General features: G+C 37.9%; 2 protein-coding genes across 2 annotated transcripts; both read right to left on the bottom strand.

The window, feature by feature from the left end:
• Positions 1–1,652: 1,652 nt before the first annotated feature.
• Positions 1,653–5,322, bottom strand: LOC110706742 (putative disease resistance protein RGA3). The gene is made up of 2 exons (XM_021884698.1): positions 2,071–5,322; positions 1,653–1,848 (listed from the first exon to the last, which is right to left on the bottom strand). The coding sequence occupies exon 1, from the start codon at positions 5,320–5,322 to the stop codon at positions 2,665–2,667; it is 2,658 nt and encodes an 885-aa protein (XP_021740390.1). The 3' UTR covers positions 1,653–1,848; positions 2,071–2,664.
• A 6,001-nt stretch (positions 5,323–11,323) lies between these two features.
• LOC110706715 (ABC transporter B family member 11-like) lies at positions 11,324–12,658 on the bottom strand. The gene is made up of 2 exons (XM_021884676.1): positions 11,884–12,658; positions 11,324–11,756 (listed from the first exon to the last, which is right to left on the bottom strand). The coding sequence occupies exons 1-2, from the start codon at positions 12,160–12,162 to the stop codon at positions 11,655–11,657; spliced, it is 381 nt and encodes a 126-aa protein (XP_021740368.1). The 5' UTR covers positions 12,163–12,658; the 3' UTR covers positions 11,324–11,654.
• Positions 12,659–27,776: the final 15,118 nt, after the last annotated feature.

Raw genomic sequence — 27,776 nt, 5'->3', positions numbered from 1 at the left:
TTTTTTTTTAGGAAAAATATGTTACTAAATTCAAAAATCGGGGCCTTTTTATAGTAGTTTCACTTAGGGGGCCTGTGCGATCGGCCACCTTGCACATGCTCAGAACCTGAGTGAACTATAACCTCTACGGCTCTACCTCTACATATGCAATATGCCCTTTACTATTACTGTTGCACATAAAATCTGCACAATAGGCTACATTAGCACTAGATTATGCTCCCTTTGTTTTTTTTTTATAGTTGCAACGCACACTTTATCACGGTATTTAAGAAAAGTGGACCTCACATGACATAATACACTTAAAATGGGGTTAAAAGGTTGTTAGGAGCATAATCAAGTAGGTCATTGCTTTAAATAAAAATAAAGTACAATTTTCACCATAAAAACCTTCCTTTTGTAGTGTGTTGCAACTATTATGATATTTCCATTTTAGGGAAATGTTGCAATTATAAGGAAATGGAGGAAGTAGTAAATTAATTTTTGTGTTCTAAATGTAAACATATCAATAAGCTACAATCATTTTAATTTAATATTAAATAAAAGTGAGAGTGAGGGATAATTCAAGACTCAAGTGGTTAGAGCTTTTCTCTCGATTTTAGGAGATTTTGGGATCAATTCTCACCCCCGCCCTTGGGGCTCTCTTAACACCCAAAAAAATATTAAATAAATCTAAGATAGAAAAATATTAGCATGACTCAAGTTTTAAAATAAATCCGACCCGACCCGACCCGGCCCCATTGAACCCAACAGTAACACCTGAAGCCTCTACTTTAAATAGTTCCTTGTTTTATTTCATTTGTCGTGGCTACTAGCTCTTCCACAATCTCTCCTTTAATCAGAGATTTCAAACTATGTATCAGAAAATCTAACCCTTTCACCACAATTTCTACTGAAAGGATCACATGGAAACCTACTATATCTTACATTATATTGATAATAAAAGTCTTTGACATACACAATACATTCAGTAGAAATAAAAGTCAGCAGTTATGCCTACACTACAGATTAACAAGATGCGGTCATTCAGTGTATCACGTCTGCTTGAATAGATGCACAGCAGATGCATAGAAGTACAGAACTACTAGACAAATCTAGGCATAAACTTATTGACCTTTGAATATAGAAAGGGGGTTTCTCTTAATTTTGAAAACCGACAACGTTTTATTAAACGAAATCATCACTAAATTAAAATGAATTACAAATGTACAGGCTCTGAAATCACTATGTGCATCAGCAGATTATCAAGGAAACCTCCATCTCAGAAGAAAAAATTAAAATAAAAAAGGCGTGCAGGAAATAGTAAAGCTTAAAAGAATGACTGCATACTAGAAATGGTTCTGTAATTTACAACTCTGCATTTTGAAGCTGCGAACTGAAGACCTCTTATCTTCCGATCACCACTTATCTCATGAGTCAAACTCTAGATAAGTTTTTAAAGCTGCCAGACTGCCAGTAGTCCCATAATACTATGTGGATTAATATCGTTTATATTTGTCAAAAAAAATAAAAAAAAAAATTATCGTTTATAATTAGTAACATTAAATGTAGGAAGATAACATAGCACAACAATAGCATAGAAACATACAAGTAAACTATGATAAAATAATTAAAACAAAACAGGTTGATATTGACTACATAAGTAACAATAACTATTGTGACACAGCAGTAGTTCTGATTACGGAGTATATTAGGAAACTAACAAGTTGGTCAAATTTAGGAGAAGAATATAATGTGTACATTCTCCTTGAAACTAGCTTTGTTGCCCTTGTATTGTAGCAGCACTTGTTTGTCAAAAGCTCTTTCTTCCTCAACAGTTGCCACTTAAAATTTCTAAATTTCTCTAGCTATCTGCAAAGTGCACAATACAAAGTAATAGTGAACATCCCACTACAGTGACAATCGACAAAGACATAACCTAATAACTAAAAAAGTATTAGTAAAACTGAAAATCAAGAATTTGATTCCAATCTGCTATTTTATTAACTGCAGAAATTTGCAAACCAAATTTATCAGAAAGAATGACGGAGTTTCAGTTGTAGCATTAAATCCTTGATTTACTTGTTGGCGTACCTGGTTATGGAATAACAATGATAATAGAGAAGCAGCGGAAATAAGTAGAATGATCCTATCGAATTATAACGATGGGGATGTGTTTAATGTAGGACCAATCCGCCCCGGGGGGTTCTTTTCGACATCTACTCTTAAGGCTTTCTGAACATTCAAAGAGGTAAAGTTGTTTCACAGAGGTGAGTTTGGGCATCCAATTCGGTATTGATTTGAGTCTCATGCAATCACAAATACGTAGGTATTCAAGGGCAGCTAAGGATTGCATCCAATCAGGCAGACTCACTAGCTGTGGTAGACCCTCAAATCTCAAATCGAGGAGGGAGTGATGAAGGGATCGCCATGGCCTGCCATCCTCTGTCTCTTCTGAAAGCCTCACATTTGGACAGTTCCGTATCACTAACTTCTTTAAGGCAGTGAGATGCTCTAATCCTCCACAAAAACTCCTTAGTTTGTCACATCTTTCAAATTTCAAGGTTTGCAGAGAAGACAAGTAGCTACGAAACACCTCCTCTACATCTTCTAAGCTCTCCACCTCACACCAAACACCTTCAAATGATAAGCTTTCAAGGCTCTGGAAAGCCAGCATTGGCAGACAATTTAACCCATCACATTGTCTATAACAACGCTCCTTATTGTAGGAATTAGAATAGTACTAGTTTTACTCGAATTTTCAGGATCACAAGAGAATACCGATGAGGGAGGAACTTCTATTTTTTCATCCCTTTTTGTTTGTAATATTTTCAGTCTTTTATTGAAGTTTCTTAGGGATAGATATTCAAGCTTGGGACACAATGGAATACATGTCAACTCTGGGCAATCAATTATTGTCAAACCAAAGACACATAATTGTATGTTTTTGTTATCTTCAAGGAGATGAAGATTACCTCTCCATCCTTTCAACTTCGGCAATTTCAACAACCTAAGGATTTCCAAGGAGGAGAAGATTGATACTCTTTGAGCACATTCTGACCCAGGCGTGGAACTGAAAACTGATGGACTAATTTCTATATACTCCAACTTAGGCAAACTATTAAGCCAGAGGGATTTGAGATGTCGCAAGCTTCCAAGACATGGCAGGTACTCCAACTCCTTGCAAACCTCGAGATGAATACGTACAAGATTTGGGAGAAGGGTTGCCCAACCAGGCATTCTCACACCACGGTACCTTGATACGTCTAACCGCTTCAGATTCGAATGTGGTTGCAGCTCTTCCATAAATCTTCTTGCTTCCTCAGTATCCACAACTCCATCTACCTCCTGATGACAAAAAAGAAATTTAAGGCTCTTGAGATGTCCCTTATTCTTTAGATAATGTCCTTCAGTTCTGCTCTCATCTACCTTAACATCATTTTTAGGCCACTTAAACTGGATATCAAGATGACCGTTTAGGTTGTTCATAGCCTTAAGATCTTCCAGTCCATCAAACCAGTGCTTTGTACTTGAGTAACTCCCTTCACCACCCACTATAAAATCACTCAGCCTGTGAAGGCAATTCAACTTGCCCATCCCCATGGGAAAACAAGTCATCTTGCGACAATTAGATGTAAGCAAGGTCCTAAGCTTCACCAGCCTGCTCAAATCTTTTGGCAGCTCTTTCAACTGACGGCAACGACTTAAGTTTAAGGTTTGTAGATTACCTAATTTTGTAATTGACTTCGGAAGCACTTCTAGTCTGCTGTTCCACGAGAGATCTAAATACCTCAAATGCAACAGTTCACCTATTGATTCTGGCAATGTTTTGAAACTTAGATGACTCAAATCCAATGCCCTGAGGCAAAAGCAATTAGCCAATAATGCCTCTGCACAGAACTGTTCCATTTCAACAACTTGTCTCCTTTGGCCAACAAAAAGAAAAGTTCGAATATGGGACTTGTATAACGAACATCTTTCAACTTTGTTTCTGGTCACAGACAGATGGCGAACTTTATTATCCAAGTTACTGCAAAAGTTATGTGTTGCACAAATCTCCTGTTTGGTTACTATTTGAGCAACATCGTGCATGAGATCGTGTATCTTAAAACTCACAATATCACCATTCTTCACATCTCTTAGTACGTCTTGAAAGAAACATCTTTGCAACAAAATTGAAAAATATTCCTCAGCAGCATCTTCAATGCTTTGACCTTCATCTAAAGGGACGATATAGCCTTGTGCCATCCAAAGGCTTATTAGCATCTCCTTTTCTATCCAATAATCCTTAGGAAATAACGCACAATAGCTGAAACAACTTTTTAGGGGAGACTCGAGATTATGATAACTCAGCTTCAATATAGGCATGATGTCATTCTGGCTATCTCTGAGGTTGGCTAATCCAATTTGCGCAAGTGATAGCCACTTACTCTTGTCTTGACCATATAAGAGACTTCCCACAACTCTTATAGCAAGGGGGACTCGAGAACATCCTTTAACAATCTCTTGCCCTATATTGACCAAGTCGTCAGCAGGGTTAGACGATTGTAATCCAAAAGCCATCCTTTCAAACAAACACCAAGAATTCTCCTCTGACAAGCCTTGGAGCTCATATGTTAGACCATCTCCTATAATTTTTGCTGTCGCTAGTGAACGTGTTGTTACCAATATCCAGCTTCCTCTTTGACCTCCGATTAAAAATCTTTCCAGGTCACGCCACTGGACACACTTCTCAGACCATACATCGTCTAGAACAAGCAAGTATTTTTTGCCTGCTAGTCGACCGTGTAGCTGTTTCTGTACCTGATCCAAGGTGGAGTGCTCATGTGATTGGCCAAAAGCCAACATCTTACAAATAATTTCTTTTACATCAAGTTGCTTCTGATCTTGATCAGAGACACAAGTCCACAACCTCAACGAAAATGCACTTGTAACCCTTGGATCATTATGCACAAGCTGAGCAAGGGCTGTTTTGCCCAACCCCCCTATTCCCACAATCGTGAGAAAAGATACATCACGTTGCATATTAGAATCGAGCATCATACCAACAATCTTCTCCAAGTCATCCATCCTGTCTTCCAATGATATCACCTGCATCCACATAAGAACAGGTCTCGGGCCTTCTCCTCCGAATAGGCTCGGGATCATGCTTAAAGCTAAATTGAGTGTTGTAAGCAATAGCATCCAGTTTCTTCCTGATTTTCTTAACACGACAAACCTTTTTCGAGAGACTACCTCCAGCCTCCAAGAGTTGCTTCTGCTCAGCAAGGGTAACAAACTCGTCCAAAAGATCATCTGCTTCAAAGACGGCGTCCTTGAGCTCCTCGAGCCGATGCTGTGCTTCATGGGAGAGCTCCTGCTTGGCCTCTGCATCAAGAAGCACAGCATTGACAGCAGAGACCATGCGACGGAGATCATCAAGCTGGGATTTGTAGCCAAAGGATGAAAGGATCTCTTGAAGCTCTGAACACTGCAGCGATGCAAGCAGAGTTTGAGCAGCTGATAGCACTGTTCCAATAATATCCATTTTTTTTTAACTGAAAAAAGATGTGTCTAAATAAGGTACTGATTTGCAAGCTCTGCTATATTCCACTCAAAAGAAAAATTATAGCAAACATTGAATCATGTAGTTGAAATCTTGTAGCAAAAGGAGATAAGGCAGTGCTTTATTGAAATAATGTAAGATCAATTTTTCATGCTGGACCAGTCATTTTTCATCTAAAGCAATAATTCAGTTGCTCCACAAATTTGGTTTTTTTCTTTTTGTTTCACTGGTCTAGTGGGGCTATCACTAGAACAATATCTGGGAAACGGGGCAAAGAGTAACTACATAATCCCCGTCTCTTAAAAATTGTCCCGTATAATAATGCCCAAAGTTTCACTAAAATAGAGCTCTAACCAATAATTTACCACCAACAGTTTTCTAGCATATTATTCAATGCCATATAGATCAAAGCAAAGCCCCTGATTAAATTCCAAAAAGGGCTACAAATCCTAATCCATGAAATCTTTAAACATAATTAAGTATTAAAAACAAGCATTTAATGAAATATACTCGTTCTTAAACTTTTTCTGATCAAAATTTGACCTGCACATATGAACTGAAACAAGAAACCGAGCTTAAAATCACAACAACACCACACAAAATACAACAATTAAGAATCTTCAAGAATGAAAAAGACCAAACTACAAATTAAAGTTGCACTGAACGGATTAAAAATAATAATTGATTGCACATTCTGAGAAATCAATGGCGACAAATGTTCTAATTTATAGCAAAGTACTAATGTTTAATCAATAGAATGATAATTCAAGGAGGTGTGATAATGGAGATTGAAAAAATAGTTCAATAATCCAGCTAAGAACAATTAAATCAAAGATAATTGTAATTAAACCTTATATTATCAAATTATTGATGATTATAAAGAAGAATATACATCATACCTCAGCTTTAATGAAGGAGAGAAAACTCGAGTATGCTTCAATGGAAACTTGGAGTACGCTTCAATGGAGGAGAGAGATTGAGAGAGAAAGAGTTGAATGAATTTATGAGTAGAGCAGAGGAGAAAAGTGGAAATGAGGAAAGCATGAGTTAAGATAATATATGGGGTCTAACTTTTTGATGAATATTGTGTTTGGGGTCCAATTTTCGTGTTTGGGGTCTAAGTTATATTTTCCGGCCAAATTTATTAATTCGTATCAAAAAAGTTAGACCCTTAGTTAAAAAAAGTTAGACCCATAGTTAATCAATTAAAAATTTCTTTTCTTTTTTTAAACAACCAATCAGATATTAGTTCTTTTATAATACAAATTATTAATAAATTCTGATTTTAATACAACGATTTTTTTTATTAAAATTCATTGTATGTTTGACAATTAAAATTAAATTTTTTTTTAAAAAAAAATCTAATTTTAATATTAACATTCTGATATTAATTTTTTAATAAATTACTAAAACTTACTACACTTCCAGGGATCTTGGGATCTAGTCTCACTACTGCCCTTATAGCTCTCTAAACACCAAAAAAAAAAACTAAGGTTGATGCAAAAAAAATAAAAATAAAAACAGATTTTATCTTTTAAAATAAAATCAGATTTTCTATTTCGTCAAAAAAAAATAAAAACTGATTTTTTTAAAAGAAAGACATTTTTGTCAAGTAAAGAAAACAAGTGATTTTTCAGAAGAAAAAAAATAATGTTTATAAAAATTCAATGTGATTTCTAAAAGCAGATTAATTTGAAACGAATTTAATAAAATATGAATCTTATTTTATAAATTTACTGATATATCTAGTTACTAGATGGAAGCCCGTGCGATGCACGGTTTTTTCATCTAAGATTTTTAATTATTTGATTTATTGTATTTAATAATTTCAGACAAAATTACAAAAGTTTAATATTTATTTATTTTTACTATAATTTATAATGAATTTATTAAATATAAATAAATTGTAAATATGATATTTTTTCCGTTATATAAAATCTTTAATGTGAAATGAAAAATTTTAATATTTAAATCCTAAATCCTAAATCTTTGGAATATCAAAGTACGAGTTTCTCACCTGATGATCCTATTGGATGAGGAGGTATTATATCTTTATAAATCGTTTACATTTATTAAATCTTTTAATGAACCTTTTAATTTTTATCAATTAATTTATGATTAAACCAAATTTTTTGTGATTTAGGTAGCTTAATTAAGTCATAAAATTAACTTAATTTTTTATTTTTAATTACAGGGTAATTGCGTTCATGCCTCAATTAAAGTCAACTTTGTTCTACATTTTTGTTCAAAATTGATTGAAGGAAAAGTTTACTTCATTAGATACTTTTCAGTCGTTACAAATAAGAAGCAATATTGTCAACGACAATAAAATAATGATTCAATTTTCTAAAATACTACTGTTTGGGCGATTGGGGACGATAAAAAAATTCCAATGCATAGATTTCATTTTGTATAATTACAATTTTTAGATTAATTTCACAGCAATTATTCACTTTCTGGTAAATAATTTAATTTATTGTATAAGACTATAAAGATTAATTTTATATAAATTTTATTTTTTCTTACATGTTTAATTTATCCACTTTTATCAGATGGAAGAGATATGGCGGTGAACAAAGTTGGTGATCCTGTCGAAATTTTTTTTTTAATAAAATTTTTTTTACATCGAAATATTACATCTAATAACTATTATTTTTAATGTTCTTATCAAAATATTTATTAGGGGAATAAATTACATAAAATTACTAAAAAATTATCCTTAACAAACAATAGCAAAGTAATTAAAAATATTATGAGTTTGATTCTAATTACAAAAATTATTTTTATGAGATTTTATGTATAAAAAATCATGGGATATTAGGATTTAAATTATTAAAAAAAATAAAAATTATCTTATGAAATTAATGGTTTTATCTAAATACCCGATTAATAAGATGTTTTTTTCATAAAAAAAATTTAAAACTTATAACGCAATAAAAAAAACTTTACCTTCTTTAAACATTTTATGTCTAAAAAATTTAAAAGACAGATAATTTGTTAGAGATCAAAGAAGATCACAAGAAATATACAAAATGATACTTTTATATAGATTTGAGAGTTTAATTTCAAGTGTAAAAAGCAACGAATAATGATTTAGGATTTAAATTATTTTAAAAATAAAAATTATTATCTTTTCACATTTAAGATTTTATTCTAATATCACTACTACATTTTTGACCTATTGCAACCCCCAAATCCGTTGCATTAGGCGTCAAATTCCGTGGCATTAGGCCTAATGTAACAGCCATTATGTACCGTGGCATTTGCTGGCGTTGCAATAGGTCTATTGCAACGGTATACAACACCTAATACCACGACAGTTATAAGCCGTTGCGTTAGCTCTACACCTGATGCCACGACATAAATTATCCGTTGCAATAGATTACGCACTACTAATTATGATGAAATTGACACCTATTGCAACGGATGAAGCTAATTAATACAAATCATATATGGAGTACGTATCTACTGCAACGGATTGATCATTTGATCTTTTTTTTTTTGAATGGAACGATAATATATATATAATATATGTATAAATAGTCAATACAAATCTAAATATGCGAAGAAACAAAATATCATTAAATTTATATATAATAATTATGATGCTAAATACGTACATTATAAAATATTAGTTGCTTGTTTTTTATACACCCTACTAATAATAAATAAAAGTTATATAATTAATTTAATCCTCCAAAATACAAATTAAATTTTCAACATATATATAAGCCGGAATTTCCAAATCTTCACAAAGTTGAACTTGAATAAGAGTCGCCAACCTATGCACCATTTGTTAGATGACTAGCTATATTTCAGCTCACTATACTTCAGCTCCATTTAGCTCCCCATGCACCTACACGTAAAATAGAATAAAATAATAGAAATATAATAGAACTAAATTATAAATTATAATAGATCAAGGCCACAATCAACATGAGAAAAGTTCAAAACACACGGAGAAATCAGCTATACAATAATACTCATGTTAGACCGCAGGCCGCAACACAGCGGAACCCTGAACCAGAGCTGCTGATCTGCCATTATCAGATCCAACACTGAAACCAAACTAGAAGCGGCAACTAGCAACAACCATAAGCCAAATAAGGAGGGGACACACCAAACACATTTTAAAAACAATAAACCAGGGCAACCAACTATCCATACAACGAGTAAAAACAACCCCCTCCCTTTCACATCAATTTCCCCTATTTTACAGACTTTCAAGAATGCAATATTCAGAAGAACAACAACTAAGTATGCTCTCCCTGTAACCATTTTTAACAACAAAATTGGGTGTTTGGATCAAAATAAAGACAAATTTAGAGCACTAGATGTCCTATAGTTATCATAAGCAACATAACAACCAACATAAACATCCCAACATTGCAGCAGCACAAAAGCTTAAAGAAGTCACATTTTGACATTGATCTGAGATTGTTTTTTATTGTTTATATATCTTGTCATTGTTTCCAAGTTAAATAATATTATTTTTCTTCAAGATATGTCCAAAGAATTGCACTTAAATATTCTGTGAGCACACTACTACTTTCAATTTTCTTTCATCTAATTGCAATCTTCCAATTTTACCAATTATGAAGCAGAGCGACCTTAGTAAATAAAGCTGCACTATTTTTTTTCTTCTGCTTCATACGTAGTACTTCATATGCTCATAATTTTTTTTATTATATCTTACTTCATTCATAATCTACTTTTTATATTTATGCTGATTATATTATATAATTTATATCAGCTTCTTCAAGATTCAATTTTCATAAGATTATCATTTATAGTGAATGGGTATATTATGGAGATTATAATCTAAACCTTAATATCCTACCCACACCAGAGACAAAACTTGGTTATAACTAAGCCCTAAACAGGCAATACAGGCAGCAGCCAACACAAAACCAAACAAAAACACAACAGGTAGAACCCTGAACCAGAGCTACTGATCTGCCATTATCAGATCAAACACTGAAACCAAACCAGAAGCGGCAACCGGAATCAACCATAAGCCAAATATGGAGGGCACACACCAAACAAATCTAAAAAACAATAAACCAGGGCACCCAGCTATCCATTGAACGAGTAAAAACAGCCCCCCTCCCTTTCACATCAATTTCCCCTATTTTACAGACTTTAAAGAATGCAATATCTTCACAATATATATAATGTTACCTGATTAATTGTGGCACCAGATTTAGAAGATTGCCCGTTTTGGTCAACAAGAAGATGTGGCAAAATCCTCTCAAGTAGGCATAGAGTTTCAACTAAACAACAACAACAACTAACCACACGTATCAACAACCACAACATGTTGGGTCAACAACAACAACAACTAACCACACTATAGCCTAAACAGCATAACACACATGTTGTTTCAACAACAACAACCACACACATTCACCAACAATTATCCATCCCGCCAGTAACCTATGTTACTGGTATACAAGCATGATTAATTCTTCCACCACCTAAACAAGATTCTAAAAAAAAAAAAAAAAATTGACATGAAATGAACTGAGTTAGGGTTTCATAGAAACAATTACCAATGGCAAAATTAGCCCGTTTAACGAGCTTAGAGGGGGGACTCCACGAAATCGATCTAAGAAATGATGTTGCCAAAAGAGGTATGGAGGATAGCATGATAAGAGTAAGAATCCACCCTTTGATGAACGCAATGATAAAGCCTCCAATAAAAGTCGATATCATTTGTAGAAATTTTCCAACATGGAAGAGTACTTATATATATATATATATATATATATATATATATATATATAAAAAAAAAAAAAAAAAAAAAAAAAAAAAAAAAAAAAAAACCAAGATGATCAAGACTAAGAAATATTAAGAGTGTCGATAATGAGTTACCTTTTCCCCCATAGCATCTTGTATGAGAACTGTATCCCCTGACATTCTCCCAATGACCTCTCCTATGTTGGTTTCCTTATCAAAGAAAGCAATATCTTGTCTAGGTATTGCTTTCAGGTACAACTTCCTTAATCTTGTTGCCTATCTTTCTCATGTTACCATCCAGAAAGCCACCTCTGCGAGTGCAATAAAAATATTATTCTTCGTATGCATCTTCAATTATGGACTGTTTTTAACAAATGAAGCTTTTTGAGTATATCTACTCAATTAAATTAGAACAAAAGATAAGGGATTTAGAGTGCTTATGAAGAAATGCAGCAATTGCAACTCCTATGGCCAAGTAAACAAATTTTAGAGACACCTGCAAGAAGCCAGCAGTGACTAAGTTGAGAATCTTTAGAGATATTGCAGGAATGGAGCAAACAACAAAGGGAGTACTATATACATTAACTATCTTAAGCAATATTAGACATGGGAGAGCAATTAACCTTGGAGATGACATGAATGATTTTTTTGGTATTTTGATTCTCACCAAATGAATCAACCAATTCACCAATGATGATGGCCATCAAGGGCATACATACACCATTTGCGACAGCACCAATTGAGCCAATGATCATCAACGCCTTGTCAATAGAATCCACAAATGAGAAAATCTTATAGAATGGAACTCTAGCATTATTCTTTTGGTTCTCATTGTGTTGATTTTGCTCACCAGCACCAGAATTGGAGGTTGTCGCCTCTTCAGCCCCATTCTCCTTATCCATTCTCTCACCGACTCACCCTTGGGTCTGGACTCTAGAGGAGAGTACTTAGTTACTAAAAAAATTATTACTTGTATATACCTTTGCAAGAATAACAGGATTTACATAAGCCTAAGCCTTACTATATTCCTAATTCCTAATTTGTGTGTGTTTGTGGATTTAAATAAGCTAAGCCTTGCTATAAGAGGAGAACATGCAGAGGCAGCAGCTAGAGCAGTAGCAGCCCAGCAGCATAATTTTCTTTTCTTTTTTTCTTTTTTTTTATAATCAAATTAGTATATATTTTCTCTTTTCTTTCACAATTGCAACGAGTTTTTAATTATAGTCAAGCAAGGTATATATAGAATCATTTTAATGTATAATGTCATAATATCACCTTTTTTTATAATTTTCATCTATTAATAAGTAAAATAGTGCATTGGTATAGGTGAAACTTCATGTATTGCAATAATTTAAAAACAGTAAAAGTATTATATTCTCACTAAGGTAGTAATCCTTCCATCCCTAAATTAGAAGCCTATTTCTCTTTATTATGTGGGTAATAAATATTAGAAATAGGCTTCTAATAAAGAGACGGAGGGAGTATGGTTCTAACTCTAAGGACAATAAGGAGCAAGGACTCCTCCTTAACTGATTTAGACAAGTTAGGATTAAAAAGTGAAATTACTCCTCCAAAATACAGTTATCCTTAGGGAAAAGTGAAAGTACTCTTCCATTAGTGAAAATTAGATTAGATAACAAGGCAAGGAACCTGCCATTACCCTAATTAATTTTCAGAAACTGATATAACAAGTTTACAACAGGTATTTAGGTATAGCCATGATGAATCCTTAGATATGAGGCATGGGTGTAACGTGATAGCAATTTCCAAGCAGAAAGCATAAATAGTAAGAGATGAAACTGAACATTGAAACTTCACCTGTTTCAAATACTTGTTGAGTTGGCACAAGTACAATTGTGACAATGATTTCCTGCATCAAGTATGAAGCAATAAATATAATAGTCAATGCCTACAAGAGAAGTATCTGCTTATCCTCTTCATTTAATATAATAGTCAAGGTTTGCTTTTATCAATAAAAAAGAAAATTGTCAGTGTTCTATTCATCCCCATAATCTATTACTTTGATTTTTATTATCTACCCAGCGTTGCCTGGTCTGGTTCCAGAGATGGAGACTTGCAAACAACATAATAGAAAATATGAGAATGAATATAAAAGGAATTCAGACATAATGCAGTTATGTAGAAAAGATAAAAGCCAATCTGACAAGCTTCAAACAAAATGAACAGAAAATAGAAGTTCATATAGTTGATTCACCACCCTCCTTAGCAATGCATTGATTAGTTTAATCAGAGACAGTTAAATGGCAGCACAAGATCTAATACTACAACTGTAGAGCAAAAAGATACCAGATCATATGAATTTACAGAACAGAGAAAACAGCAATAAGTACAAGTATAGAGGTGTAGCAACAACTAATTTAAGAGCTAAAACCAATAACACAATATCAAACTATTTCCAAAGCTTCGCAAAATCAAATTCCAAGGGATCGGAATTGCAAAATCAAGCTGAAATCTTCCTTGGACATTGACAAACACTTCATTAATTTTTAGCTTAAAGAGAGAAGATGGAAAGAATATCGTGCATGTGGCAGTGAGGAGAGGAGCGGTAGTCTTAAATCTCTTCCTAGCTATAATCTAAAATCCTAGAAATCGAAGCGTCGTAATGGATACCGCGACCACCGTCACCACCACCATCACCTCCATAAACCCTATAATACGATAGTCGATGACGATTACAAATCAATTACAAATCCTTTTTTACAAATCAATTACCTAAAATAAAAAATATGAAATAAAACAAAAGCCAAGAGGCAAACCCTAGATTATAAAATCGATAGTCGGTGATGATTTAAAAGGAAAAAAAAAAACAGTGTACCCGATAAGCTGATTCAATGGAGAACAAAAGGCTCAAAAGCCGTTTCAGGGAAGAGCTTAATGTACAGCTTCAATGGAGAATTCAAAATACAACTTGAATGGAAAGGATTTAGATTACTGCTTCATTGGACCAGAGGGAGGAATCCCTAACTATATGAATTGAAGAAGGGGAATTTGGGGTTTTTTTAATTTGGAGATAAGGAAACCGCGGGGGTTAAAATATTTCGACTCTTTAATTTAGAATTTCAAAATTTTGGGTATAAAATACGGAGGGAAAGAAAAAAATATTAAAAATTTAGCAGCCGTTGTGTTAGCTCTTGTTGCCGTTGTATTAGCCCAATCTATTACAACACCATATAAGGGACCGTTGCAATAGATATGATATATAATTGACTATTGTATTAGTTAATCCTACCGTTGCAACAGGCTATCTATTGCGACAGCATTGAATAGGGCGTTGCAATAGCTCATTTTTTGGCATTGCATTTGATCGAAAATGTAGTAGTGTATGTAATCAATGAAATATCATATTTACAAATTTTTTTTTTCTTTTTTTGAAAGATATCATATTATTGTCATATAACTAATAACAACGAATAAAATACAAAACAACAATAAATTAAGTCGCATTATAAATTACATTAAAAAAATTATACTTTTGTAATTGGCAATATCATTTTAATTAAATTATTATTTGTTTTTGTTTATTTTTTTGTCTGAAATTATTAAATTGTAAAATAAATCAATAATTATAATAAAAAAAAAAAAGAAAAAAAAACTTAGAGTATATAGGAAAATATCTTTTCCTGAGATATATGTATGAAAAATCGTGCATCGCACGGGCTTTCATCTAGTGAAAGTGAGATACTGAAGAGCACATGTGAAACTGCGGTATAAAGTAGGATCCCGGAATGGTGGTTCCGAATCTGCACTAAGTTTGGGCTTAGTATTGACAGGAATTGCTGCGGGTTTACAAGAAGCCATACCTGCACGTTCTAAGATCTCATGTGCATATTTCAGCTAAGACAGAGATAAATATGAGTATATGACGGTGTACGAGTCACTGCAATGCCCAAAAAATAGCTCAAAGGCCCCAAATCTGACATAGGAAACTCATTTTGTAACTGAGAAATAATTTCGGCTCGCAACATGTCATTAGATGTGGCTAATATAATATCATCAATATAAATAAGCAAATAAGCCATATAATCACCCTGTCGGAAAGTAAACAGTGAATTATCACTCTTAGCAATGATAAACCCCATTTTAATCAGTTAATTCGCAAATAATATTTTATTAATTTTTTTTAATCACAATAATTTTTTTTTTTTGCACCTTTTTGTTAGTGGGTAATTTAAATTAGAAATTCCTAGGTAAAATATAATATAATTTTTTATCTTACTAAAAGATAAAAAATCGTTAAACTACTACGTTGAGAAATATAGAAAGTTTTATCCTAGAAACTAAAAGATAGATTAGTTTAGCTTTGCTTTGCTTCAATCTGCTCTGCTCTGTCCAGAAGCTCAAAAGAACAGGGCCTTAGTATACAATTGGTTCACTTCTAAACTTGTATGGACTAATGCTTGTAATTGTATGCCTACTAATGTTCACATGATCCACTATATTTACAAAACTTGTGACATATTACTTAATTTATAATGTTTTACAAAATACTGAGTAATACACAAGATTCATTGTGAAAGGCGCAACCTAAACTCATACTTGTATATCAAATATATTATGTAGTAATTTAATAAGCTTTATGATTTTTTTTATGAAAAAATTAAAAAAAAAATGAAAAATTATGTAATTTTTATTTTATTTTATTTTATCTTTGTTGATAGAGAAAGATATAAAGTTTATCTTAAATATCTATCAAGATAGGTTAGTTATTTAAGCTCCCTTAAAGGGTTTTTTCAAAAAAAAAAAAGAAAAAAAAAAAAGAAAAGATATAGGTTAGTTATTTCCTAAAATAAATAAATAAAGGATAAGTTAGTTATAGTACGTATTAGCCGACTCCCTCCTATTATATAAACTATTCAAATGTCTTAATTAACTCTCATCATAATTCATAAAATACAATTCTACGTAGCAATCCCTATTCTTTCTCTTTGTTTTACATGTTCTCTAATTAAGAGTAAGAAGATTATTAATCCTTGATTAGTGAATGAACATGTCTAAACTACCACCCGATTATCGTTTCAATCCCAAAGACGATGAGCTGATTAACCATTATCTTTGGAGAAGATCACTAAGTCTGACCGTGAAGAAGAGGGCACAGTCCGGTATTTCTTTACTATCCCCAAGAATGTGTCGTCTGGTGACAGAGATTGTAATCGTGTTAAGAATAGAATACGAACGGCGGGTAGATTTGGTACTTGGAAACTTCAAAGAAGTGATCCGGTTGTTGCCAAGAATACCTGTACTGGCGAAGAGGAAGTCATTGGACTTCGAAACCTGTTGAAGTTCATGGAGTCGACCAACAACGGAGTTGAATTTGAATGGAGTATGCATGAGTTTACGAGTAATGTTTTGGAGGAGAACATTAATAATGTCAATAACTACGTTCTTTGTCGGATCACCAAGAAACCCTCCACAATCAGACGTAAAAGACTACGTGATAGTGTTGGTAATACTACTAACAACGATAATGTTGTTCAAGAAAACAAAAGGCAACACATAAACTTGGTACCGCCGGTGAATGAACAAGGACTTTCTTATGCCGAAATCTTTAACCAACAAGGTGTTCCCGTTGATAGCAGTACAACTAATAATAATGATGTGGTGCTTCCACAACATGATGAACAAGATAATCATGTACAAGAAGGCGGCAGTGATCAAATGCAACAAGCAGGTTTCGTAGATAATGAGCATTTAGGTTGTGGCGATGACGTGTTATCAATACAGGATTATTTGTGTGGTTCTGACTTTGATCTTGCACCGGAGTTTGCAAAGTGGTCTGGTCAAGTACATAATAATCAAGTTGTATGCGGCGGTGATCAAATGCAACAAGGCCACGTAGATGACCAATTAGGTTTTGGCGATAAAGTGTTTTCAATACAAGAGTTGTTTGGTTCAGATTTTGATCTTGAAGCGGAGTTAGCAAAGTATGGTCAAGGAGATAATAATGAACTTGTATGCGGGGGTGATCTAAAGCAAGAAGGTCCCGTAGACGACGAATTAGGTTTTGGTAATGACATGATTTCAATAGAAGAGTTGTTTGGTTCAGATTTTGATATTGATGCGGAGTTAGCAAAGTATGGTCAAGGAGATAACAATGAAGTTGTATGCGGGGGTGATCTAATGCAAGGTGGTCACGTAGACGACGAATTAGGTTTTGGTAATGACATGATTTCAATAGAAGAGTTGTTTGGTTAAGATTTTCATATTGAAGCGAAGATAGCAAAGTATGGTCAAGGAGTTATATTGGCAAACCAATTGGAATTGCAACAATAAATTACTGTGAATGAACTAGGGTTTTTTTAATCATGTATTTTCCAAATTTTTAGTTGAGATTTTACATTTTCTTAGAACTACACATGTGAATTAATATTAATCTGTGATATATGAATTATTCAAAATAGGGTTTGTCCTTAATTTGTTACTTTTCTGTCCCTTTTATTTTATATTTTAGTCTCGATCGTTAATAATGTTTAACAAAAGCATAGTCGGCTTAATATACTAGATTACTAGTATGAGTTGTATCTAATTTTTTTGGTTGCAGTCAAACATTGTCGCAAGTATATCGTGTCTTCAGTAGCAAGTTATTATTCTTTGAATTGTATTTTTTTTCCAAAAAAAATAAATAAATTGTAGATTCGAATGAATAATGAAAATAAAATAGTATGATTCGAATGATTCCAAAAAAAATGTTGATTCGAATGAAAATACTTTAAACACAAATTTTTAAATATTATATCAATAATGAAATTATTAAATATTTTTTTTACTATAATTTATAATGAATTTATTAAATATAAATAAATTGTAAATATGATTTTTTTCCGTTATATAAAATCTTTAATGTGAAATGATAAATTTTTAATAATTTAAATCCTAAATCATTATTCATTGTTTTACCATATCTTTTATTTCAATAGAATCACCAACCTCTTCCGTCCACAACCAACCTACTACATAATGTTAGCCAAATTGAAATTGATATAACTTAAATATTTACATTTATATAAAATAAATCAATATATTTACCAATAAATGAAAAATTGTTGCGATATAAAATCAAATCTATGCATTGGGATTTTTTCATCATCTCCAAAAATAACCAAAACCATCCACATATTAAGTATACAACACCTAATCGTATGTCATCACATAAACAAATATCGTTAAGTATCCTAAATAAATACAATGTAACGAATAATTACAAATATAAATTTAAACATAAGATTTTTAAAATTACCCGGACATTGATGACCTAAAACTAACACAAAATTCACTTGATGGGGTTTTGTATTGATACGAAATTTTATTTGTGTCATATGATGTGTTAGATCTGCATGTAAAAAACATTTAGTAAATAAAACATAAACATATAATCATTGAGTATCCCAAATTAATACAATGTAAGTAATAATTAATAATACTAATTAAAACATAGGATTTTAAAAATTAAGCTAAAAATTACCCGGCCATTGATGACCAAAAACTAACACAAAATTACTAACATAAAATTCGCTTGATGGGTTTTTTTTATTGATACGAAATCTTGTTTGTGTCGTATGATGTGTCAATTTATAATGGTAAGTGTTTCGGGGTTTTCTGATGTCCTGCGGGAGAGTTACAACACCGAGACTGGAACCGGCCGCCTGTACCTGCAAAATAACGGAGACTCCTGAGAGCTCCGCCTCCAACGGTCAAGTTAGTACCTGATTAAGGAGTAATTAATACGGAAATTAAAGTGGTTTAGTCTCTCTCGGTGAGAGTGTTTAATGTATAATCCGTGTGTTATTAGAGTTCTCTGCCCCTTAATGAGGATTAAGAGGAGTATTTATAGTCTTGAGAAGCGTGCCACTCTCTAGGTTTAGGGTAAACCTAGGGCTGACCGGGCCTCTAAACAGGATTGGGCCTTGGTAGCCGGTTTTCCCATTTGGCATGGGTGGACACGTGGCGTGTCTCAATTGGTCCGCAGAGGACGAATCTGTAATTGACACGTGGCAGGCTCCTATTGGCCTACGTGAAAGACACGTGGCGGAACCTGGTTGGTCCACTTGTCAGACGGTGATTGGTGGATAAAAATCCCCTAATCATTTGCCCCTCACAGGTGGCACGTGACTGGTCACGTGTCGCCTGTGACAGGTGTCGCATGGTGACAGGCGACGGCCTGCTGCAGGTGTCACCTTGCAAATGGCCGAGAGATTTTCCCGCCCAAATTTTGGATTTGGAAGCGACCCTTCGCCTTCTCACTTTGCCTATATAAGGAAGTGCTGACTTTGGTCATTTTTCACATTTGAGAACTTCGCGAGAGAACATTCGGACCCCTGAACTTGCTCTGACACTTTTGTTGCCTACCGCCTGCTCTGACAAGCCGTTTGCAAGGGATTTCAGAATTTCATCAGTCGTCACTCGTTCAGGTAACCGTCGGTTCTCTTATTCTTAATTTTTTTCTTATTATTTTTTGAAATGGCACCATGGAAGCACACGACACGACCTAAGTTAGTGATCAGCCGGTCACCGGGGACGGCTGAATCTAGGACTAGGAGTGCCGCCTGCCCTTTTCTGGACCCATCTTTGCCCTTTATACAAAGTCCGACTGTATCTGTGTCTATGCAGAACGTGATGGCCAGAACAAAGAAGACTGCTAGTATCTCAAACTCGGACGGCTCCTCCCAAAGGGTGCCCATTAGTGAAACATCTGACCAAGCACCAGATGTAGAAAGGAAACAAGGCGGCTGCCAAGCCGACAGTTCTGAGGGAGGGGGCAAGGTGGTCCCTTCCCATTTTACCGTTGATATGTCCAACTTTTCTCCTGCTCCTTCTGAGGGAGAGGAGGCGGGCCCCTCTAGGAGAGGGGAGGAGTCGTCCTCTTCGGACTCGTCAAAGGACGAGTCCGAGTCCAGCTCTTCTGGCCACGCTTCTCCAGGCTCAGAAGAAAGAAACAGCCGCCTACAAGAGGCGAGGCTTTCTCATGCAGTTGAGAAGGGGAGCCATTGGGCGGAGCCGTCCGCCTCTTACAGAGAGGAAAACACCCCCTACTACTGCACGGTACCCCGGGGCCGGATCGCGGCCATGAAAGACAAAGTGGAGAGCTTTATAGCTAACCACAGAATGGGCCCCGGATTTTTACTGTTCGTGCCGGATCCAGAAGACACTGTCGTCTGGCCGGCTGGTACCAGCTATGATAGCGGCTGCTTTGGCTGCTATGAGGCGGCCATCAAAGCTGGACTGCGCTTCCCATTACATCCGGCTGTTCAGCGGATTTTAGATGGGTATGATTTGGGGTTATGGCAGTTAGCCCCCAACTCTTGGGTAAACGTACTCGGCTATGTGGCCGGGTGCGAAATGTACGGGGTGGAGCCATGCTTCGAGGCTTTCGCCCACATGAACTATCTCAGCCGGACCCCTAAGTCGGGCGGTACCGGCTGGTATCAATTAACAAGCCACAGGGGCTACCTCATGACGAGAGGTAAGGCGAACAAATGGAAGGATTGGCGGAACACCTTCCTTATCATCGAGGGTTCAGACACGGAGCTGAACAAACGCTTTAACAAGTGGAATAGGGATCCGCCTCTTCTCGCAGGCGGCCGCAGCATGCCGCCTGTTCCCCAAAGGCTAAAAAAGAGATCCTAGACAAAGGACTCTTCAAAGTAGAGACTAGGGTGAACTCTACTTCAGGGGTACGAGAGCAAGTACCCCTGAACTGCGTCCCGAGCTTTAAGTGGCTCTATGACGAGTACTTTTTGGCCGCCTGTGGCCTCAGCAGTCGGTGCTCTAGAGGTAGCCGGCCTGACAAATACTCTGTTTTTCACGCCTTGTTTACTTGAGATTTTTACTAACTTTGCTGTTTATTTTTTGCAGCTGACGCCATGAGTAAAATAACAGCATCCAAGACTGCAGCGGCCATGTTGCGGGCCTCTCTCATGCAACAGTCTTGTACCGACTCCCCAACAAGGGGGCACCCTTGGTAGGCCTCGAAACTCTTCCTCTTTTAGGAGTTGGCTTATGCATATACTAACTTTTTTTTTTTTTTTTTTTTTTTTTTTTCAGTCGGGCACTCCAAGAGCTTCTTCCTCGCAACAGCCGGACCCCAAGGCCCGGAGGACGACTGTTGCAAGCTCTCCTGGGTCTTCCAAGGAAACAGTGGCGGCTGAAAAGCAGCCGGCCACTTCTTCTAAAACTCCGGCGGGGCCGCCTAGAAGTATGGACAATTACTTGAAAAAACTCACTTGCTTTCTTCTTGACTAGGTCTAACTTGCTTTTTTACGCTTGATGCAGCCGGCCCTCAGGAACCTGACTTGGTAGAGGTAGCCAAGTCCATGATCAAAGCAGTTCCTCCATCTGAAAGGGAGGCGGTCAGGGGTGTCGGCACCCTTGACCTTGATGGGATTGCAGGGGTCCTTGCTGAGGTAATACTTAGCATTTTTTGAGTATTTGAATTCCAGGACGCCTGTTTTCTTTTTTGGAAACTGACGTCTGTTCCCTTTTTACTTAGGCCCTGCTCCGAGTGAACGGCCTTCGCAAGCCGCTTGATCGGAAAAACAAAGAGGTAAAGGCTGCAAAAGCTATGGCCGCCTCTAACTGTGATAAGGCAATGTTTCAAATTGCCCAAAATGAAGTTCTGACAATTGATATTCTTTATTATCAGGCGCAGGCTGCCGCCGCTATCCGGGCTCAGTTAGAGGCGGCCCAGAAGAGGAACAGCGAGCTGGAGGCGACCGTCTCCAACCTCAAGGCCGAGCTTAAACCTCTCCGCCAAAAGATACTCTCCTACGATACCATGGAAAAATCCTTGGCTAACGTAAAAGAACGCCTGGTGACCCTGGAGAAGAGTCTAACCAAAGAGCTCTCGGAGAAGGCTGATCAAGAGAAGAGAGAGCTCTCGGAGAAGGCTGAGCAAGAGAAGAGAGAGCTCGTCCGAGAGATGATTGAAGACTCTTCCCAGATCCAGCGCATGACCTGGAGCCGCCTCTTCCCCAGTGCCGACTTTGCCTCGTGGGAAAAAACGTACCGCCAGTGTTCTGAAATATATAATCAAGAGATCCTGGCGGCTGCTGAGGACGAGGCGTTGGAGGAAGCCTTGGTTGAGGATGAGCCGGTTGTGGCGCTTGTGCCACTTGGGGGCAAGGCATCGAAAAAGGATGCAGCTGAAGCCGAGTCCAGCAAGAAGAGTGCTGACCAGGCGGCAACTGCTAATACTGAACTGTCCCCTTCTTAAGCTTAAAGTATTTTTTCCACGGCTTGCGTGCCGTTTGCTTTGTATTTACCCGGCCAGGGGGCCGGGGTTCTGAATATTTTTATCTTCATTAATGAAATCATTTTTTGCTTGAAATTTCTGTTGAATATTTGATATTGTACACTATATCGACTGTTTTGCATGGCCGATTGTAGACAGGTACGGATGGTCCGCCTATGCCCCTGGACGACTGGTTGTCTGTTTCCAAGCTGGGCGATCAGTCGGCCATTTATTCAATCGGTCTGACCAAGTAAATAGTATTACCTAGTCGCCAAGGAATTAAGTAGGATAACAAGCGGCGGGTACCAGTTGTTTCCCTTTATTGCCAATGTTGGCTTTTAACTCGTAATTTGTTAACCTAGCAAGAGTAGTGGTTGAGAGCCCCTGTTTGTTAAAAACAGGCGGACGACTCATACCTTTTAGGCTCCATACTAAGTTTGAGTGACTATTAAGTTAACATAAGAGTTACTTAGTCTTCGTCACAATCTAGATTGAGTAGTAGAGGTACCAGGCGGCGGAGGCCGGCTGATCCTCTTGATTTGCCAATGTTCGTTGGCTATTAACTCAATAGGTTACCTAGTAGGAATAGGGGTTTGAGTGCCCTTGTTTGTTTAAAACAGGCGGACGACTCAAACTTTTTAGGTTCCATACCAAGTTTGAAGGAGTGACTATGAGTTAACGTTGGAGTTACTCAGTCGCCGCCACTTTTGTTTGAGAAGTAGAGGTACCAGGCGGCGTAGGCCGGCTAGACCCCTTGATTCGCCAATGTTTGTTGGCTATTAACTCAATAGGTACCCCCTGCATTTATCCCAAGTAATACAGGCGGTCATCTGACTCAGACGTCAACTGCTACCACTAGTTTGGTTAGTGATAGAGTTATCCTTGTCTCAAAAACGGCTACGTGGTTGCCCTTGGGGACAGTCGTATAGGTGCCGTGTAATTAGTTTATAGAACAATGTTCCACCCAAAAGGGAGCTGCTCTCTGCGACGAATTTCATCCGGAGGGTCGGCGCCTGCTATGATGTTGGGACAGGTCGTATTAGTTTTGTAAATTGATCAGGTGGCTTGGCGCCTGGTCTGATCATTCGGCCGGTTGCCTTGGTAAGTTCTTGGTGAACGTAGGTGCTAAGTAAAAGAAGGGTAGCCGCCTGTAGGCACAGGGTCGGCCAGGCCCTAATCTTTTTAGCTAAGTATTGTGAGTAAAATACTCAATGGAGAGTAGCCGACTGTAAAGGTACAGACGGCATGCCCCTCGTAATACAAAATTGAATAGTAAGTGCAAACTTTATTAAGTAGCTCTTTACTTTACATCATTCAGAAGAAATATTTTTTAAGGTTATCTACATTCCAAGTTCGAGGCAACGGTTGTCCGTCTGGTGTTTCCAGACGGTAGGTACCGTCCCTGACTTCCTCATAGATTCGGTAGGGTCCTTCCCAGTTGGGAGTTAGTTTGCCATACTCATTAGCCCTACCAACTGCTTCCATTTTTCTAAGTACAAAGTCCCCTACTTTGAGTGGACGCCTGTGTACTTTTTTGTTGTATGATCTAGTCATTCTCAGGCGATAGATCTCATGGCGCAAAACAGCATTGCCCCTCTTTTCAGGAAGTGAGTCTAATGCCAGGCGCATGGCTTCCCAGTTTGCCTCTTCGTCATATAGCATTACTCGAAGAGTCGGCTCGTAGTGTTCTATTGGAAGGACAGCTTCCGCACCATAAGTTAGGAGGAATGGAGTTTCTCCAGTCGCCCCTTTTTCAGTCGTCCTAATGGCCCAGAGAACATGTGGTAGTTCATCCGCCCATAGGCCGCCTGCTCGTTCAATCTTTTTCTTGAGACCGTCTGAGATGATTTTATTAAAGGCTTCTACCTGGCCGTTTGCTTGTGGACGGCCGACAGATGCAAAGTAGTTTGCAATTCCTTGGTCACCCAACCAGCTTTTGAGAACAGGCGTCTCAAATTGGGGACCATTATCAAAAACCATAGACATGGGAACCCCAAACCGAGTGATGACGTTTTTCCAAATGAATGAAATTACATCTTTCGTCTTAATTCCCTTTACAGCCTCCGCCTCTACCCATTTAGTGAAGTAGTCAACGGCAACAAGTATATACCTTCTGCCGCCTGTAGCAGGCGTATATGGACCCAGAATGTCCATGCCCCACTTAGCAAACGGTAGTGGGCTATGAATGGTAGTGAGGTCAGTAGCCGGACGGTGAATTAATTTGCCAAACCTTTGGCACTTGTCACATTTTTTCACCATCTCCATAGCATCAGCTTCTAAGGTAGGCCAGAAGTAGCCCTAGCGCCTTGCCCTTTGAGCAAGCGTCCTTCCACCTATATGTGAAGCACAGTAACCAGAGTGGAGATCGTCTAGTATCTCTCGTCCCTTTTCTGGAGTAACGCACTTTAAGAAGGGTTGTAGGTACCCCCTTTTGTGAAGTTCTCCCTTTATCATTTCAAAATTGGTGGCTCGTCTTTTCAGAACTGCCGCCTGTTGATGATCATCCGGCAGGGTAGTGTTTGTCAGATATGCCCTGATTGGATCCATCCAGGTTGAGCTTCTGTCTAAGATTCCAATAGGGTCTCCCTCAATGCTTCTCTTCTCCATTACTTCCCAAAAAACGGTTCGAGGAGTATCACAGGAGGCGGATGATGCTAATTTTGAAAGTGCATCCGCTTGGTTATTCTCTGATCTCGGCACTTGGACCAGATGGAAATCCTCAAGGGAGTCGACTGCTTGTCGGACCGCCTGTAAATACTTGATCATGGCCGGATGGGTTGCTTCGTATTCGCCATTGTACTGACTCACTATCAATTGTGAATCAGAACAGGCGTCTATTTTTCTTGCCCCTGCCGCCTTGCACATGCGGATCCCGGCTAGTAAAGCTTCATATTCTGCCTCATTGTTTGAAGCCTGAAAACTGAAGCGTAGAGCATACTCGAACCTGTCGCCCTCTGGAGATTGACATACAACGCCTGCTCCACAACCATTTGAAGTAGAGCTTCCGTCCACATATACCTTCCAGACTTGGTCTGGAACTTGAGAGTCAGGAGGACGAGTCATCTCTGCAATAAAGTCAGCAAAGGCTTGCCCCTTCACTGCTTTTCTAGGCTCGAAAGTAACTTCGAGGCTCTGAATTTCTATGGCCCATTTGATCATTCGTCCTGACGACTCCATGATGGTAAGGGGCCGCTTGATTGGTTGGTCGGTATACACGACGACTGCATGTGCCAAAAAGTAGGGCTTCAATTTTTTAACAGCCATGAAGAGTGCAAGACCAAATTTCTCCACTAGGGGATACCTCAACTCGGCATTTTTCAGTACGTGACTGACAAAGTAGACCGGGAGCTGACAGCCGTCCCTTTCAGCAAGGAGCACAGCGCTTAACGCATGATCAGAGACGGCCAGGTACATGTAGAGATCCTCTTTGGGCAAAGGGCTGACCAGCCTCGGCAAGGAATGCAAGTGAACTTTTAATTTCTGGAAGGCGGCCTCAGCATCCGGCCCCCATTCAAACCTTGCCTTTTTCTTAATTGCCTGGAAAAAGTATAGGCATTTTTCGCCTGATCGGCTTAGAAATCTTCCCAAGGCCGCCAGACAACCTGTTAACTTCTGAACCTCTCGGACGGTACGTGGCGACTGCATGTCGATGACCGCCTGCACCTTCTCAGGGTTCGCCTCTATTCCTCTCTGATTAATGAGAAATCCGAGAAATTTCCCAGACTCAACTCCAAAGACACATTTCTTGGGATTGAGCATGACATGGTGCCGCCTGAGTGTGGCGAAAGTTTCTCGGAGGTCCGACAGATGATCTGTCTGAAGTTTAGACTTGACAATCATATCATCAATATATGCCTCGACATTTCTCCCAAGTTGATCAAAGAACACAGTGTTTATCATACGTTGGAAGGTGGCCGGGGCATTCTTAAGACCAAACGGCATGACCGTGTAACAGTATAACCCCTGATCAGTGACGAAGGCCGTCTTCTCCTGATCTTTCTTCCACAAAGGAATTTGATGGAAACCAGAGTAGGCGTCCATAAAGCTCATCAAAGCATGGCCGGCTGTTGAGTCGACCAGGCTATCAATTTTAGGCAGAGGGTAACTGTCTTTGGGGCACGCCTTATTCAAGTCTGTGTAGTCTACACACATTCGCCAGGTACCATTCGGCTTTTTAACAAGAACCACATTTGCAACCCAGTCTGGGAAGTAACATTGCCGAATGAACCCTGCATCAAGTAATTTTTTAACTTCGGCGGCTGCCGCCTGACTTCTTTCTTCGCCATGGTTCCGCTTCTTTTGCCGTACCGGCTTCTTTTTCGGATCCACAGCGAGTTTATGTACTGCCAGATCAGGACTAATGCCTGGCATTTCATGGACTTCAAATGCAAAGATGTCCTTGTATTCTTTCAATAGGTTGTGAAAGTCGTCACCAAGGTTTCTCAGAGCAGTCGTCCCAACTTTGACTGTTCGGTCAGGACGTGAGTCGTCTAAGATCAGGTCCGCATGCTCACCATCCGGCTGAGGGCGGAACTCATCCGGCCGCTCCTCTGCCAATGATTGCTATTTTCTTGCTTTTCTTGCGGACTCTGTCTGGGACGCCTTTCTCTTTTTGTCGCCTGTTTCTTGAACAGGCGCACTCTCCTTGACATTGTCAAGGTCTGTTTTTTCTCCACTTGACCCAGTGGCCATAACAGTGGGCTTGACATCCGAGAGATAGCACTCTCGGGCCATCCTCTGATCTCCCCTTAGGGAGCCGACTGTTCCATTATCCCTCTCAAACTTAAGCAGCATAAGAGACGGGATTATAACAGCCTTGGAATTATTCAGGGTTGGTCGACCCAGAATCATGTTGTAGGCCGAGAGTTCCTCTACTACTAGGAACCGGACTACCATGTGTCGTCCTTCCCCTTTTTCGCCCAGGCGAATGGGTAAATCTACTCGTCCCAGTGGGTGGACGACTCCTCCTCCAAACCCTATTAAAGGGTGAGAGGCCGGATGTATGCAGTCCGTCTGATATTTCAGTTTTGACAGACATTTGCTGCTGATGAGATCTGAGGAGCTCCCGGTATCTATGAGGATTCGGCCAACTCTCTGGTTGGCCGCTTTACATTCAATAACGAGAGGGTCGTCATGCGGCCCCCTTACCCCTCCTAGATCCTCTTCAGTGATGACAATCTCAGGAAATGTATATTTGGACGGCCGTTCTTGGTGAACGGAATTTACATCTAACCGCCTTATATTATCTTTGTTGCCCCTAATAGTGGGGCC

This window comes from Chenopodium quinoa, unplaced genomic scaffold (genome assembly GCF_001683475.1).
Source record: "Chenopodium quinoa cultivar QQ74 unplaced genomic scaffold, ASM168347v1, whole genome shotgun sequence".
Lineage (NCBI taxonomy): Eukaryota > Viridiplantae > Streptophyta > Magnoliopsida > Caryophyllales > Amaranthaceae > Chenopodium > Chenopodium quinoa.
The sequence above is the reverse complement of the archived record's forward strand: the minus strand, read 5'-3'. Positions and strand labels throughout refer to the sequence as shown.